At 41.0% G+C, this 17,535-nt stretch overlaps 1 protein-coding gene across 1 annotated transcript; it reads right to left on the reverse strand.

Moving 5' to 3' along the window:
- Positions 1-1,485: 1,485 nt before the first annotated feature.
- Positions 1,486-16,943, reverse strand: uqcc1 (ubiquinol-cytochrome c reductase complex assembly factor 1). Its single transcript, XM_067505201.1, has 9 exons — positions 16,734-16,943; positions 14,795-14,902; positions 11,549-11,656; positions 9,484-9,556; positions 9,002-9,059; positions 8,811-8,919; positions 5,193-5,270; positions 4,532-4,645; positions 1,486-2,358 (listed from the first exon to the last, which is right to left on the reverse strand). The coding sequence occupies exons 1-9, from the start codon at positions 16,806-16,808 to the stop codon at positions 2,224-2,226; spliced, it is 858 nt and encodes a 285-aa protein (XP_067361302.1). The 5' UTR covers positions 16,809-16,943; the 3' UTR covers positions 1,486-2,223.
- Between the last annotated feature and the right edge of the window lie 592 nt (positions 16,944-17,535).

Here is a 17,535-nt window from a genome sequence, read left to right on the forward strand (position 1 = left end):
GCAGCTTTTCTCTGACATGTGGCTTTGTGAGGAGATGATTAACTCGGACCGTTGCCTCTTTGAGCTGCCTGACTGCTGCTGGTAGTAAAGTGGACAGAAATGAGGTTTCTAACATCCTCAGACACAGACGAATCTCAGAGAGTAACGTCAGATGAAAGAAGCCACAGCAGAAGCTTTTTTTTCCTTTTCTTTTTTTTTAAACTTTGCTTCCGTGCGTCATTTTCACACGTTGAGCTCCAGACTTGTTGGAAATGTTTCCACGAAATGTTTCCACAAAGGACAGACTGTTACATGCAGCCAGAACAAGAGTGGGACAGCAGCACACAGTAAAACACCACGTGATGTTTGCAGAGCAACTGACTGGGTCTGAAAACATCTTCCAGTAAAAAGTGTTTTTCGGCGACTGTTTCTGAAAACCATCAACACAAAGTGCCTTTGACTTTAACTCCACTAATGTATCTGTGCAGACGTCTCTGCTTCGTCAACTCTTACAGGCTTTTCCAGCTGCTGCACTGTAAAGTAACCGCTGGCTGCTGTGCTCCACCCATTTTAAAAAGACTGGAGTGTGGTGCCCTCTGCAGGTCAACCACGGAACAAGGCACTAAAGCATCGGTGTGCAGATCCTTTTCCATTATGAAACAAGCTCAGCTCTCAGTTCCACAAGGCTGCAGGTGGAGGGAGCTTTTGTTTTTGGACAGATTATAATCAACAGACAGTAAATTAGGTCGTCAAGTGATTCTGTTGCTAACTTGTTAAAGGGCGAACAGGAGTTTAGATTTAAATTTCCTGCCTCCCAGGTCATTGTGAAGGAGACGGTTCCTTAACATGTGAACATTCAGTTTGGTGCCGTGTTACTGGCCACTACACAAACACAATTAAAACAGCAATTAGTTCCCTAGGAAATACTTAAAAATCTTGAAGTATTTAAGTAATATTTGCACTCAAGTGTACTTGTGCTGTTGATAAATGTCCAACTCTTCAGCTCAGTGTTCCTACGGTGGTGGAACAAACCACCAATCATCACACTCTGCAGCCTCACTGCAAATATTAAAAACATAATTCCTCTGCACTTAAAAGAAATAAAACCTAAAGACGTAGATCAGTGTTCATATAGACACTTGGTGTGGAACAGAAAGAGCAGCTGATTTTAGCTGTCGAAGTCCAGACGTGCTGCAGCATTTGGACCAGTGACGGTACAGCGCAGGTCGACAGGTCAGCAGTAAACAAGGCGACACATTTCTGATGTTACATTACACACCTCAGTTAAAGTTCACTGCTCATCCCATAGCCCACAAGCTAAACACCGACACATTTCTACCCTGCTCCCACGTCCAGACGATGCTGGTAATGCACCAGTAGTGATTTAAGACGTTCGTCACTTTAACATTTTTATGTTATTTTTGAGTTTGTATTTCACTTGTAAAACAAAGCACATTTCGCCCCTTTGGGTAATAAAATGTTAAATAATCAAAGAAAGCTCAGCACTTTTATACACAGAACAATTTTTTATTCACTTTTTCAAAAGGAAAGTTGTTGTTCTTAATACAGTGAATATGTCTGGGTCTGTGAGGGCTCAGCAAAAAGGTGCAGCCTTCCAGCCGAGCAGACTGTCTGTGTTCAGGACTATAGACGTTTATTAAGCCATGAAATCTCACATTTTAAACCATTATTTCTAAGTCGCTTTCCTTCACCTATTAAACAGTGAAACTTTATTTAAAGCACAGTTGGGGAGCAGTGACAGACGTCTTAGCTAACACCTCTGCAGGAGGAAAGTGTAAACAAGGAGATATACAAAATACTTTATAAATAGTGCGGCATTCATGGAAAAAACTAGAAAAATATAAATAGAGTGTCTTAGTTCTTATTCACTGAGTTTGCAGAAGGGAAGCTGCAGAGGCTCTCAACACCAAAAGGATGACAATGAAGGACTGTGATGCATAGCATTTCCTGAATTTGGATCGGTTGGTTTAATGGGAGATAGAGCTAAGTGTGAAACCCATTCAGCAAATGAGAAGGAAGAAGTGGAACACATTGCAGGAGTACGAGAACAGAAAAGAAACTACAGCAACAGATGTTTTGAAAAACTTTAAATCCCACTGCTTATGATGATAGAGGAGGAGAGAAAAGGGGCAAAGAGAGACATGAACGGGAAAATGAAACTAATACTGGAAATCGAGACAGATGAGGACACCAGAGCATCAAACAGGAGCCCGTTTCCTCGTCTCACAGTCCCGTGTCATTGTATGTGGGAGTGACCACCTTCAGGATGCTCTGTGCATTCTCTTCCACCAGAGGACGCCACTTCACCTCTCCGGTCAGGAGCAGGTCCTCTCCGTCCAGAGCGTCAATGTACTGCATCTGCACACAACAGCAGGCACTGAGATCATTACCTTCATAGAGGAGCCAGTAAAATAATGTGAGAATGCTCCATTGTACTGTTTGCAATTTCCTGGTGTTCTGCATAAAAGGTGTCATGAAATGTGAAACAATGGAGCCTCGTGTTTCGGAGCCGCTTTGCTGCCCATGGACCAGTTATTTTGGAGGGGAAAATTAATTTCCGAGTACATCGATGTCTCCTACAAGATAATGTCAGGGTGGCTGACTGCAAGCTGAAGCTCAGAGGAAGCCGAGATACGCAGCAGGACAATGACCCTCAACATCAGAGTAAAGGCTGCGAGTGGCCCAGTGAGAACCCAGGCTCCAACCCAACGGCTACAGGCAGCACTTGTTCGAGGCAATTTCCCCCAAACATGGTTCAGCCAACAATTCAAATGTTGTTGTTACTTTTTCCATCGTCATTTAGTATATTTATGGGTGTGTCCACTAAAAACATAACGGATCATAACTGTGCTCGTTTTACCAACTAAGAATGTTGGTGTCTGTTGACATTTGTGACTTTGGTGCAAATCAAATCACATTTCATGACCAATTTAGTCAGAAAGCCATTGAAGTGCAATAAAAAGTTTCCTGCTTTTAGTTCTTTTTATTAAGAATAGTGAGGAATTCATCTTCAGACGCTTTATGCTGTTAAAGCTGCTTGCAGTCAATTTAGATCGATCTGCTTTAGTCACTCAACAAGCACCTTATCAGGTTCAGCATCTCCATGTTTCCGTTTTTGGTTAAAATGTCATTTATAAATTCAAATATACTTATTGCTGAGGAATTGTATTGGATTGCATTATATATTCAGATCTGTCTCCATCTTTTTGCCATCTTTCACAGACGTCCAATGTTGTCCAAACATTCCATCTTACATGCTTTGCACGCAGGTTCCTGGTTACTGTGTGAAGGAACATGTCACAGTGAGAACTCCAACTTATGTGTTTTTAATCATCTTTGAACAGCAGAGGCTGCAAAGCACAGACAAAAACGATAATCCAAGCTTATGACCCCTAGTGACAGTAGAGAAGATTAATTCCAGAAAATGACTGGAATTTTCCATTAAAGTGACAAAAGTAATAATAGAAAAAATGCTACTAAATAAAACACCAACTTTCCCTTAATTTTCTATTCAAGAAAATATTTTAAATAATACAACAAATATGCTAATGTACTTCTGACAGCACGGCTCCATTTGACCTGACAAAATGTACTGCGTGTTTCTTTGAGGGAGCCAGGAGAAAATAACAGGGAAGCGCACAGACACGGACACACACATTACGCACAAGTATGTCATTTGTTTGTTTTCTGATGCAATTGTCACATATAGCCAAGACACACACACACACACACACACACACACACACACACACACACACAGGGGCATATTTTGGTGGCTGATTAAGTTGGACACTGCTTCCATGACCTTTAACACGTGTGTGTGTGTTGTTTGATTCAGCAGTGGTGTGTTCACTACAGCGATTAAAAACGACAATGCAACAGTTTGGGTCTGCGAGCGGTGGATGTGTTTGTCCGATAGGTGAGACTAAAGAAACAGTAAAAATCAAGGGAGCGGTGAAGCGAAGAGAGAGGAAGTCTGGTGTAAACAGTGAAACAGAATCATTAAAGCTGCAGAGCGGCCGTGAAAGAAAGTGAAGTTAAAAGGAGGGAGGTGGTCCTGGATCGTACGATGGAGGCCTGCAGGTGTTTCTGTAACCAAGAGTGTTTTCAATCTCACAGAAGAAAAGAAAATATACAGAGAGGAAAAAGAGGAGGAGGAGGTGAGGATGTTAGTGGTGGAGAAAAAGTGGGGGTGGGTGAGGCGGAAATGTCTACAGTGTCAGATTAAAGCTCATTTTCTCAATTCTGACTAACATCTGGTCTAATATTGACCCAGTATTTGATATAAATGCCGACCGAGGGGAAGAGCCAGAGGAAGTATTAAGATCCATTACTTTTCTTTTAAGATTTGTTTGGGCGTTTTTGTTAAGACAGATGCAGGCGGAGAGCCGACTGGAAACATGAGAGGAGAGATGGTGTATGACAGGGTACATTAAACAAGCATCTCTAAAATACACTTTCTACTCGCATACAGTCACTAAATGTACTTAGTTACTTTCCACTGCTGCTGAAGCTGAGCACCTAAACCAACCTGTTTGCGCACGTACTCCACCATAAGTTCCAGCTGTCTGGGGTCTTCACACTGACGATTGAACAGGTTTCTCCACAGAGCGGCGGCCAGCACACTGTCATCAGACAGGATTCCCTGCACACACACACACACACACACACGTTCATCATGTTGTTCAGCATGTTTTTCCACAGCCTCTGCAGCTTTTGATTGTCATGTGTTAATGAGCGCACGTGGATCAAGGTTAAAAGCAGCTGTGATGACCTGTGATGTTGGTTTTGGTTTGACTGCAGAAAAAAAGAACCAAGTTGAATAATCTACACTCTTTTTTTAACTAGTTATTTTCAGAGCAACTTTTTGGAAAACATATTTTGTGGTCGCATTTTTACTCCCTATACACTCCAGAGGACACAAATGCTAAATGTTCTGCACTTATACAAAGTGCTTTTCTACCTATTGGCACTCAAAGCGCTTTACACTGCTTCTTATTCACCGGGAGCAACTACGTTGGGGTTCAGTGTCTTACTCAAGGACACTTCGACATGTGACTGGAGGAGGTGGGGATCGAACCAACAACTGTGACATTGGTGGACGACCGCTCTACCTTCCTGCACCACAGTCGGCCCAAACTGAACCGCTTACATACACCGAGACATCGTCACAACCTAAACACTCATCTCACCTCATCATATCCAAATATTGCAGCATAGAAGGTCTCTGTCATCATTTTCATTGCTTCCTTTCTATGGTTGGCATCAATCTACATCAGAAAGACACAGAAAGTCAAACAGCAGAAATGTGTTAAATACACTGTAAATGATGTTGAATTCGTTTTCCTGAAACCACAGTGAGTGAAGGTAAAAGTTTCACTGCAGAAAACCTGCATCTGATCTTCCTTCTACAGGCTTTGCAATAAGAGCTACAAACCACTGAGGTCTGATTGCAGCAGTTCATTTGAAACACAGCAGTCTAATAAATGTCCTGTTCATCTGTCGGTAGATGAAGGTGCAGCAGTAATTATGAATGTGGAGAAAATGACAAGATGTTTTTACTGCTCTTTACCACAATCAGCATGAAACCGAAGAAGCTAACTCCAATCACTGTGTGATTGTAAAAATACATGTGCTGCTGATGTAAAGCTCGATTAGGAACATTTGTTTGAAACACAAACTTCCCCAACACAGAAAACTACATGCTGAACTTCACGGTTGGTCCCAGCTGCAAAAAACAAACGGGAGTAAATGCATGTTGAAGGCCTGTGTGTGATTTCAGTCCAAGGTGTATGTTTTACAAAGAAAGTCAGTCTGCAGCTCTTTGCTGAGATGCAAATCTCCAGCTTTCGTTTATATTATTACTATTAATGAATTAATTTCGCATGTGAAAGGTTTGATTTCTTGCCGGTGTAAGATTTAGAAGGAGAAGCATGAAGCCAATTTCAGCTGCAGAGCTGTGCAGATGTCACACTTCACTCCTGCTGCAATGGGGAGTCAGACTGTCCCAGTCAGCAGCAGCGTGCACGTAGCTGCTGGTCAAGGAAATGGAACCACAGGAGAAATGAGGATCTATTGTAACATCACTTTTCAGCTGACACTGCTCAGCCCCAGCTCTGCCTCCATGGATAAACATCCCATCTTCTGGATTGTGCCGCCCATAAAACAACAGTCTAAACCAAGCAGCTCGGATTAGACTCAGAATTAGAAGAGTTATTGTTGTCATTGGACACATATCCATTTACTCATACGTGGCATAGCTGAATTTGTCCCCTACATTTAAGTCACCCCCCTGGGGAGGCAGTGTGCAGCCACAGGACACACCTGTTGGGTGGACTGATAAATTATCTAATCAATGCAGCTCAACATCAGTGTCATGCATGTTTGGTAACGCACGGACCCAGAAACAGGCCATATATTTGTCTTTCTGTTGAAGTACAGGGAGGAAAACTTGAACTGAAAAAGTCTTTCACACTGCTGGTGTGTAGAGCTCCTCTGTGACTTAAACAAGCTGTAAAAGGTTCCAGTAAAATTATGTAATGGCTACTTCACTGTAAGGCCAGAGGTCACAGAAAAATCCTACTGGTGCTGAAAAGAATGTACTGTACACACTTCGGAACACTTCCAAGCTTGAAAACACAACGTGACATTTTACCACAGTTATTTTGTGTCCATCGTGTTAATTGTTTCTGCACAAGGCATTAAAAATAAAAAATAAAAAATAAAGAAATACAAAGTACGAGTCTGAACTTCAGTCTGATTAAGTCCTAAAGTTAAGGTGTTCGGATTCAACAGCAGAAAGACATTAGAGCCAAGTTCATCTGTTAAGATGTTAATTAAGATTCACATTTGTGCTCGTGCCAGCATAAAGATAGGCAAGTATATGTACGCAGCCCGACACACAGCTGTAAAAACACCTGCGCCACCTCCCCAACGCCCCCCACCCCCCAGTGCTCCGCCCAATACATGCATGCACACACATCACGAGTGACCTCACAAACCACACTGTAATTTCTCATCTCTGACCTCTTTCTGTCACACACAGCTAAACGAGCTAAAGCTAAGACTTCACACTGAACCCTGGCTCTGGTTCAAACACCTGACATGAACAATATAATGAGATTTTTCTGGTGAGCAGCTGCCCCTGCATACGTAAATAAATACACTTAGAAAACATAAGTGAACTGGATGGTGCGATTTGATGAGGTCAGCGAGAAAGGTCTGTTTTGCACTTCTGGATAATTATCACGTCCAAGTTATAGAAAATAAACTTTTTTTCTTCATTTGTAAAAACTAAGTTGGATATTAAGTGTTTATTCTTAAGGCTCAGCCTTCTAACCAATTAGAGAGAGTCAAGGATTCCTGCTCAGTTACTAAGTTTTGCAGTTTATTGATTGGTTGGCACATATTTCATCAGACCTGGGATTAACATCACAGTGTCACTGTCATGCTGCTGTTCGTGTTAATCTTGGCTGTGACAGCAAATGAAACCACTAAAAGTCACATCTGTATAATTTACTGTAAAATTCACTCTACTAAAACCATCAGCATCATTCTTTGGCTTCTGACATCGTTTGCCGGTTCAGGAAAAGCTTCAGCGTATAAACAAGTGTACGTGTACCTCTGCACGAGGAGGGGGTCTGAAAGGGATTCACAGCAAGCATCTTTAGGGGAACATAAATAGCAAATTGAAAAGGAATTTGCAAAGTAGCAATTATTGTAATATTCCAGCATATAGAAATTTCAGCAATTCTTAATCATCTCTGACAGTAAAGTCTATTTACCATTTAGGCCCCAAGTAAAATTTTCTTTGTCCCTTTAATAACAACATCAACATTCAACAAGTCAACTGAAAATACACAGTAACTATGGTATGTTTTTTTTCCTCTCTGAACTTATGAGAGTTCACTTCAGTATAATTCGAGTATGACAAAGATTTTCTGAACACTACATTTGAGCAAAGCCAGGATTTAAGTGTCTGATGTCAATGAGCGACACTTCCTGGAGCTGCTCCACTGACAGAGAATAGTGAACACGTCTGTGGACACGGCGACCGCAGCCAGGCCAACTCTCTGGGGATTTGGCTTCACTTTCTGGTTGAGAACAACTGGCACAATTATGCTGATGTAAAACTTTAAATAAACAGATCCTGCATCTTATGTAGCATGCAATGGCACGAATAAAACGTAATGCACTATTGCATCAGCCTAAAACGGAAATGTAATGAATATTTATTTAACAGAATGACATTTAGTTGTTCTCAGACGGAGAGTCTGTTTATAATTGTGACCATTTCGAGGCACAGCACTACTTAAGAGGAACCTGAGAGGCTGTAGATACGAACTAGTGAGAAAACATTATGGATGTTAGGCAAGACAAACAATAGGATACAATTATTTAATACGTGCATTTATGAACATTTGTATCACGTTGGTCGGTGCTTCCAAACTGTACAACAATAAATCAAACTAAATAAATAAAAATGAATTAATTCAATAAAATTTATAATGAATTTAAATGTTGGTTTTTATGTCTGATACACACTGGAGGTTAATTGATAACTGAATTACAGGTAGGTGTGAATGTGGACGGATGTTTAGGTCTCTGTGTTTGTGGCCGACTATAATTATGTAAAGCCTTGTATTCTAAAGCTCAAGCTGTGTGTGTAATGCATGAACAACACGTGATGAGAGACTGCTCCATGACCTGCTGGCTGACCTGATGATGATCATCATCAAGTGAGGCTTTTTAAGGGGGTCCACACAGACTGGCACAGGCATCCCCATAATAAAAACACACACAGAACTCACCCCCATGATTTTGCTCCTCTGCTCTACATCCTCCCACATCGAGTGGACAATGTAACGGCACATGTACTTTCCCGCTCTTCCCTCCTGACGCATCCGCACCAAACACATCCTAAAAAGCAGAGAGTCAAAATGAGATGAAGCTCATGTACTGCAACATGTCCTGACATTCTGTATGTTTGTGTGTAACCCACCATACATGTAGCTGTGCCACCAAGAACCAGGAGTTGAGTGTGTCAGGGAGAGAGCATTCTGAAACACACATCAACAAGTGTTACAACGCAATGTGCAGGTGCAGAGCTGCAACAACTATTAGTCAACTGACACAAAATTAAGACATTTGTGATATCAATGATGTGAGAACACAAACCTGTCACATCCTAAACAAGATAATGTGATTAGACCTCAGCTTTCCACTATGAAAGGACAAGAGGACAAGCTGAAGAAGTGGCCCCAGGGGAGCAAAGCCAACACACCACATTAAAATATGAACACCACCAGGGTGAAGCACCCGGTCGCAACAGCACCAAAATCATTTCAGATACTCTGACAACAGAAACACACGCAAGTAACACAAAGTATCGTAAGACCCTGCAGCTGTGGCAGGAACCCTGACAGAGACCTTACTGTGACCTAACAAAGCAAAACGGTTTCTGCGTTCAGTCTCTTTACTTACTTTCAAAGAACTCATCATAGTTGACTCTCTCTACACAGCTTGTGTACATGCGCAGGGCAGCGATCTTGATTTTCTGTGAAGACAAAAGGGAAAAGCTCAGCGGTTTCTCATATGCAGCAGCTCCTAAGCCACATTACTGAAAGCAATACAATTGTAATGCTTGACAGCAATATATTTAAAGAGCGGCTGTGTCTCATTACTCCTGGCCACATGTCGCAGTTTCCCCTGAACCCCCAGCACCTTAAACGTACCTCATTAACAACATTTTCACCACGGGATTAATAAACTTTATTAGAATAAAAGTTCTCCAGCTACTTCAGGAACATTTGTTGCAAAGGAAACCTAACAAGCTAAAGTGTAAAGTTTCTCTGTATAAAAACACTGCAACAGAAAGTCAAATTTCATCTGGCCCAGAAATGGAAAGCATCTTTACACATTTCACCTCTTTTAAAGTGACTTGGTCCAGTATTTAAGGATTCTGTGTGGGTCATTGTTGTAGTAGCTGTAGCATCTTGGCCGCCACTGACAGAGTAAACACATTTAACTCAAACAGTTGTGAAAAGGCAACACAGCCCTCTGAGCTGAAACAGGACATGAGGTCAGAGATTTGGAAACGCTCACACCAAGCCGGCACGATGCCCAACAACCCACATTACACCCTCTTACACACTTTAACTCAACTCACCGTGGCAGTAAATGTTTCTTTTTTAATGGTGTTTGCATTCCTTAAAAACACTGAGGCTGAAACATGGACGTAACCACAAACACATTTATGTCACATCCCTGAACGATACAGTAGCACAGCATTTGGTGACCGCGACATACAAATCCATTCTCTGTTTAAGATATTCCCAAGTTCAGCTGAATCAGTTTTAGTTATGTAGCCTGTTCAGTGCAGAGTTTCCGCTTTCTACTTTCTCACTCAGGCCAAACGGGAATTTGGTTTTAACTGGCTACAATCACAGAGGATACAGAAATGAAAGCAAATGTAAGAACTTTAAATGCTAAATGGTTTGCAGTCAGCATGTTGTTTGTTTTCTCAAAAACTGCAACCACATTTTTATTGCTGTTTATTTAAGATATTGTGCGACAGAAAAACTTGATTTGGGATTTGCATTTGTGTACATGTATTTACATGCTGTGAAAAACATTCTTGTCTGACAACTCATAACTGAAGATCTCTGCTGAAAGGGTTGGAGCTTTTAAGTTACACACACACACAGACACACAAAAAGCTTTATTAACAAATCTACTAACAATAAAGCCGCCTCTGGTTGCCTGTCTGATCAGACCCTTAGAGAGCAGCATTCTTGTCAAACAGAAGGTTCCCAAGGTTTGTCTCGATTCAGCTGACTTTACGTTTACTTTGCAGTACTTCATCTCCATCAGCATCAAACACACAAGTTGACCCATTACAGTTTAGGTTGTCTCCATGTGATGTGGGGGGGCCTGGTGACTCAGTGCTAGAGCATTGGGTTGGGATGCAGAAGGCTGCAGGTAAACCACCTTGGTGCCGGCTCTGAACCCGGACAAAATGGGAGGTTTGTGGCAGGAAGCACGTTCTGCTGTGGCGACCCCCAAAAGGGACAAGCTGAAAGCCGCTGATCTTTGGGTTGAATGAGTATGTGTATGATCTTGGATTATGTTTTGCCGGCTGGTTTTGTGTTCTCTACTCTACCGGTCTGACTTTGTTGGCAGAAGTGCCCTGAACATGTTCAATTAAAAAAAAAAAAAAAGTATTTTTTTTGTCCAACAAGTTAAACTGAGAAAACTGATGATTTCCAAACTTTCCCGACTCATCCTAAACTGAACCATCAAGTGACATCATCCAGGCAAATGTGGATAAACTGGTCTCCTCTCTCCTTTATTGTGGAAGATACATTTGTTAGTGTGCTAGCTAATAAAAAATAATAAAATTGCCCTGGACAATTCATGATTTTACTCAAACTTCTACACAAACTCCAGACAAAGCTAAATTGTAAAATAGGGCATTTTTTGTTTCCTCCCTTGGTCTTTATTCTTCATATTTTACTCCGTTACCTTCCACCTTCTCTCCATCACTTACCCATTTGTTATATTTGAGAGGTCCTGTGAAGCCCATGGCCTCAATGAGCTTCGTGAAGGCCCCGACTTCCTCCTCTGTGTGCTGGGGCGTCTCCTTCACACTGTAGAGCTGACGGACAAGACAGAAAAAAAAACTGGGAGAGTTTAAACTGCTAAATGTGAGACAGAAGATAGAGAAAATGGAAAGGTGAGGGGCTACGACAAAAACTAGAAACAGAGAGAAACTTTGCAGGGGGGCATAAGAAGAACACTCCTTAAACTCAATATGCCGTGTGTATACTGTAAAACCTCAATCAACACATACTGCAGTATGATGACACACACCTGGGGAACATGGCCTTTACTGGGGGAGTGCAGCTGTTGAGCAAATTAATGGACTGACCTATTCTAAGCTGAGTGTTGTCCTCATGCTCCGACAGTTTTATTAAAGCTGCCATGACCCCAGCTATCCTTCATCTCTACTTTGAAGTTACTGCTATGCCTGTGGTGCAGAAATGTCGCAGTGTGTTTTCAGCTAAAAAAATAAAATAAAATTTGAGCTAGTTGACCGTTTTGCACACGTCAATATTCAGTTTCAGTGCAGTCAGGAAGCACAAGGTCCTGATGAGAAGGCAACCTTTTTCAACTCAGCCCAGTCCTGAATCAGCGCCTTTACATGCACTGCAGGAACCTAGTTACTGCAGGAGCCTAGTTACTGCAGGAACCTAGTTACTGCAGGAACCTAGTTACTGCAGGAGCCTAGTTACTGCAGGAGCCTAGTTACTGCAAACCATGCAGCAGGTCGGTAACCAGATTTCTCCTTTACCTTGGATTTATTTTGCACTTGGCTCTGATTTGTAACAGTGTAATGATGGAAGCTGTACGTACTTTCTCCTGTATTCTGTGTGCATGTGTTTGTGTGTTTAGAACTAAACATCCAATTTTAGTCAAATGTGTTTTAAATGCAAAGAAACTCTGTTCTGTTTAATGAGCTCTGACATGTAGCCACTCTGCTGCCTTTCCTGTCCACAGACTTTCGTCCTGCACCTGAAAAACGCTGATTATAAACCTGCTTATGCATATACATGGCAGAGAACTGCATTCTCTTAGACAAACCTACCTGGGGAAATCAGGTTTCTCCCATCTCCCACCCCAATAATAGAAACCAGGTTTTTGATTTACATGACAGAAAACAATTCAGCTACTGGAGGTCCAAGCCTGCTTATGTAAGTGCATGTAAACGATCCCCCCATGTTTAAGTCCTCATTACTGAAGCATTTCTTTCTTGTTAAAGTGACATATTCAATACTTTCCCAGAACATAAATCCCACATTTTTTTTTACCTCGTCTATTAGTCACAGACTCAAACACTCCGCTCTTAAAAACCTCGGCCTGTCAACAAACATTTCAGAGCTTAAGACCCATTCTTCCGAGCCCTTTATCCCCACATTCCTGGCTGCCCAAAAGATGTTTCACTCCATTTTTGCAGGTCAGAACGCAGGAAATGATTTAGACTCATTTTCACTCATCAGGAATTTATTTCCTTCATTGCAGTAAAACATGTGTAGGTGAAACTGGGCTTTAAATACTGACTGACTTTAAAATACACACTACCAGTGGACCTGAAGTAACGCTGAGCTGTTAATGCTACAAACCGCTCAAAATGTCTGCAGGAGTAATTGTTGCAGCAGTAGGTGCAGTGTTTCCCACACATACAATGTACCTGGGCGCCTGCCCAAGTATATTTATTGCCAGAGGACTATTTCCCCTTTCTCTAGCACACCTGGAAAGTACTTCTTTTCTATTAAAAAGTCAAACAGCAGCTCAGATCACCTGTTGGCAAGGTTACTTTACGATTTATAATGATTTAAATTGATGACAGTATAAATGAAACACGTCAGTGTGTTTGCTCCCTGCACACTGATGGAGAAACAGGCTTTATGAAAAACAAAGCTTCCAGTGCCAAAGATCGTCGCCACTTGTGAGCTTAACGAACGCAAGACTTCTAAAGCGACACACATGTACTGTTTGACGTAGATTTTGTGTCTGTTAGTCAAAACATATCTGACCTTTCTCTGATAGACAGGGCGTCTGTGTCTTATGAAGCCTTTCATGAATTTTCCAATTTAAAGGTCATTAAATGTCTTCAAAAGGCTCAATGCTTTTATGGAATTACTGAGATAAGCTTCCTGCATGTTTGGTCCAGTTCTGTACCAACTCTCAACTGTTCTCGTCATTTTCCTAAAAAGCTGAATCTCCAAAATACTGAAGGCTGAGGACAGTGACAGTGTTTTTAGTGGCAGCATAACCAATGTTCGAAAACTGCAGCTACTGTACAACCTGAATGTCAGAGTAACAGCAGAGAACAGGTGATTGAAAGTGCAGTGGTTTTGGCTCACACCATTTTCACACCAACAGCTTTTTAGTCTAAAGGTCCTGATTCAGAACTAAATGTTGATCTGATTGATTGGTTGCTTGATTGAAATGGTTTTAGTAAAACTTAAATGTGTGACAGAGATAGAAACCAGCTGATGGTTTAAAAAGAGAGTCAGTAAGTTAATGCTGGTGACAGAAGATGGGACCTGATGAATTTGTCATTTGTACTGGCAACAGTGACTATTAGCACAGTTATAAGAACAAAAAACAAACAATAAAAGCAGACAGAAAACCGTCCGTGCAGCAGCAGAGCTGTGATAATACTCAGGCAAACATTACACTGCACCTCAACAGAATGAACTACACAGGTGCAGCTGAAGTGCACCAACACCAGTCTTCTCATCTTTAGATAAGAAAGTAAACATCTTCTCTCTTAATTAAATGTAAATGTTAATGTTAAAAGCCATAACTACTTTGTCTAGAGGAAACTATGTCCTCTCTTTCTGAGGATCCTGGGGAGAAACCTTTGCACTACTCCTTCTGGTTATGATGTTTTATTTTATATTTCATTTTTGTTATAAGCTGCCTCCAGTTTGGTCAATGAAGATTTACTTTGCTAAGAGGAAGTTTGGAAAAACTTTTGTATTTTATTATCCTTTGCTGGTTTTCAATTAAATAGTTGCAAAAGGATCACAACCCCTTAAGCATATTTGAGCACTGTACAAAGTGTAGTGTCAGTATTTAGCAATGCTGTTGATGTGTGCTGGACTTGTGGGAATCCTTGAAATTAAAATGTATTAGACATCAAATAAAATATATTTTAGGCCACCAAACACAAGCCTACATGAGTTTTAAACCCACTTCTGTCTGTAAGCGAGTCAAGTCATGTTACCTGTGCAGTGATGTGCAGAGTCCGACATTGTGTTAAACAGGGTGTGGAGACTCTGTACTGTTGGCAAGTCACTAAAGCTCTGGCGAAGCAGGATTCTTGATCTAATGCCTGAAGAGAGAGGAGGATAAAAAGTGAGACAAGGGGAGATCAAGAGATTAACCACTGAACAAATGATATATACAACATAAAACATAACATTAGCGGTTGGTATTGAAATTACAAAAGATATTATATTTACAGACAGATTGAACTGCAGCAAACCAGGTCTCTGTTTTACCTGCTGGGGAGTTTGGATGTCCTCCCCATGTGTCAGCATTTCAAAATAGTGACTTTGAGCGTGGATCAGACCCCCCACCAGACTCTGCCCTTAGGCACATGGAGCACTTCTGGTTTAGGAAATTCTATCTGCAGGATTTTTGTTTTTGAAGGTGCATTTGTTCGCATGTTGATTTGGTTTGACAAGGACTAAATTCGTGTGATTGCAGAGAGTCTAACATCACTGTAAACAAACACTACTTCTATTGTCTTTTTCGGATGATAGTGGATTAGCTGATCAACAATTTTAAAGTTCCATGTTAAAGTCATTTCATTAGTTCCACCTGCATAATATTAAAAATACTTTTGTATTTCGTTTTAGTTTAGGTTGGTTGTAGATCAGCTTGTAAAACAGCTGTCCATGAACCACAGGGTGAGTAGTTTGAGTCCCTGTTTCTGGATACATGTCCAAGTGTCCTTGTTTTGTTTTGGATCAGGAACCTGCCAGTTCTTGTAAATGTTTGAACACTGAAATTATTTTTGCCTGCTGTAATTGTTTCCCCTGTTTATATTGGCCATTAACAGAACTAATTCTATGTTTCTAATTTCTTAATTTCACATTTTTTCCTACAGTGCAGTGATGTGTCCAAACCTTTACCAGAGGTTGTTTTCTACATTAGTCATATTATCCAAAACCACCAGACAGAAACAGAGACCAACACTGAATCTTCTCCTCTCACGTTTGGTTGCTTTTCAGCCAGTAACCTGGATGATCCTATTTGTGCTGTCGACATAAGAAAACTAATGAACACTTATCAGCCAGACACACTGCTCCGCTGGAAGACATAGGTCATCATTTCACACAAGTGTAGTCAACATAATAATTATCTAAACTGATGTGAAATTGCTATAATTCCACCAAGATGCCAGGTTTGTGCAGTTGATCAGATGGCACAAGGAATGACGATTTGCAGCACATGGGGCAACATATGCTATAAGCTTGTCACCCAGTGGAACCTGAAGTTACCCCAGAAGCTGCAGCCTGACAAAGAAATGCAATGCAAGTAGAGAAAATGGGATGTATGGTGACGATGGACAAGACAATTTAGAAAAAGGACCAAAGTTATTCTTTAATGTAAAGGTTAAATAAGGTCGTCACTGTGTGCACTGACAGCATTATTGTACAAAGTCTGGTTGTATATAAAATGAATGAGAGTAACAGAGAGACACTTTTTTCCTTGAAAGGTGGTAATTTGTGGAAAAATCCATTTCAATTGAATTTAAAGCAAGAAGCAACATGTTCGTGACATTGATTTTATCCTCATGGACATTAAATAACACCAGGAGAGAATCTGTAAATGGTCTGTATCAACAGGAAAACAATTACAGCAGCTCCTCTGCACCTGACTGTTGTGAACTTACCCTTTAACCTTTATTATTCACCCGCACAAAGCAGGTGACAAACACCCAGGTAGGTAGTTAATCTCAGTAACAACTAATAGCTCGTTGATATACTGGTCTGATTTTAACCCCAGTCTCCATTTAACGTTTCGTTTTTACTTCCAGTCGTTGTGTATTGACCTCACATTCCTCCACTTCTTGTCATAGTAGCCTGCAAACTTCGCTTAAATCCAATTAGCATCTAAGCTAACGTTAGCTGTACTTAGCGTTATTAGCTAGTTACCTTTCGGTGAGCGGCTCTGGACGCGGTCGCGTTAACAACGTGTCTGACAGCAGACTGCAGCGGCCGCCGATACATGGCTCCACCGTATCCCAATGTTACAGCTGAGGAGCGGGCTGACAGGGAGCTGCGGCTTCCTTCGCTAAAGCCTTCAGGTTGGATAACCCGCCGCCGCCTCCTTGGCAATGTCAACGGAATCTGTCCGGCGCACAACTCTGTCCGATCGGAAAAACGGTGTCGGCAAAAAATGTCCGCTTTGATTGTAAATCCTTTTTTAAAATTTCATTTTGTTAATTGTTTTATCTAACTGTTTATTAACGATCGCCTTCAGTTATGCCTTTTGACATTTAAGAAATGTATCTGCTTTTGAAATACAAACTTTGTCTCAGTTTTCCCTTCACAATAATTCTAAAAATCCAATAAACATTTTACCTACTCATTCTGGATCATTGAATAAGTAAACGTGTATGTATGTGATGTATCTTAACGTAGGTAAAACTTTTCAACTAAAATGATGCTGACTAGAAAACAAGAAATAACACAGTGAGGTCAGTGAAGAAATTTACAAACAAAAACATATTTTGCAATTGAAGGCAGCCTAATATAGTATGATTTGATATTCTTGCAATAAATCCTTCTTCGCAAAAGTGATAATGTTCAACAGATTAAGAACCATTTTTTGAAGCCACTCATCTTCCTGCTAAAGCCTCCACACCAACAATCACCGTAGGTACTTCTCCATGAAAGACTTGATGTGTGCATGGAAATATTCTCATTGTTGTAAACACATTAGCAGCTATTATTA

The sequence above is a fragment of the Channa argus genome, chromosome 5, assembly GCF_033026475.1.
Source record: "Channa argus isolate prfri chromosome 5, Channa argus male v1.0, whole genome shotgun sequence".
In the NCBI taxonomy this organism is placed as follows: domain Eukaryota; kingdom Metazoa; phylum Chordata; class Actinopteri; order Anabantiformes; family Channidae; genus Channa; species Channa argus.

Bases quoted from the DNA above. Each gene is read 5' to 3' on its own strand.
- uqcc1 (XM_067505201.1), bottom strand. From the start codon at position 16,808: ATGTATCGGCGGCCGCTGCAGTCTGCTGTCAGACACGTTGTTAACGCG. The intron at 14,903-16,733 runs GTAACTAGCTAA...CTCTCTCTTCAG, and splicing joins CCAGAGCCGCTCACCGAAAG to GCATTAGATCAAGAATCCTG. The intron at 11,657-14,794 runs GTAACATGACTT...CTTGTCCGTCAG, and splicing joins CTCTGCACATCACTGCACAG to CTCTACAGTGTGAAGGAGAC.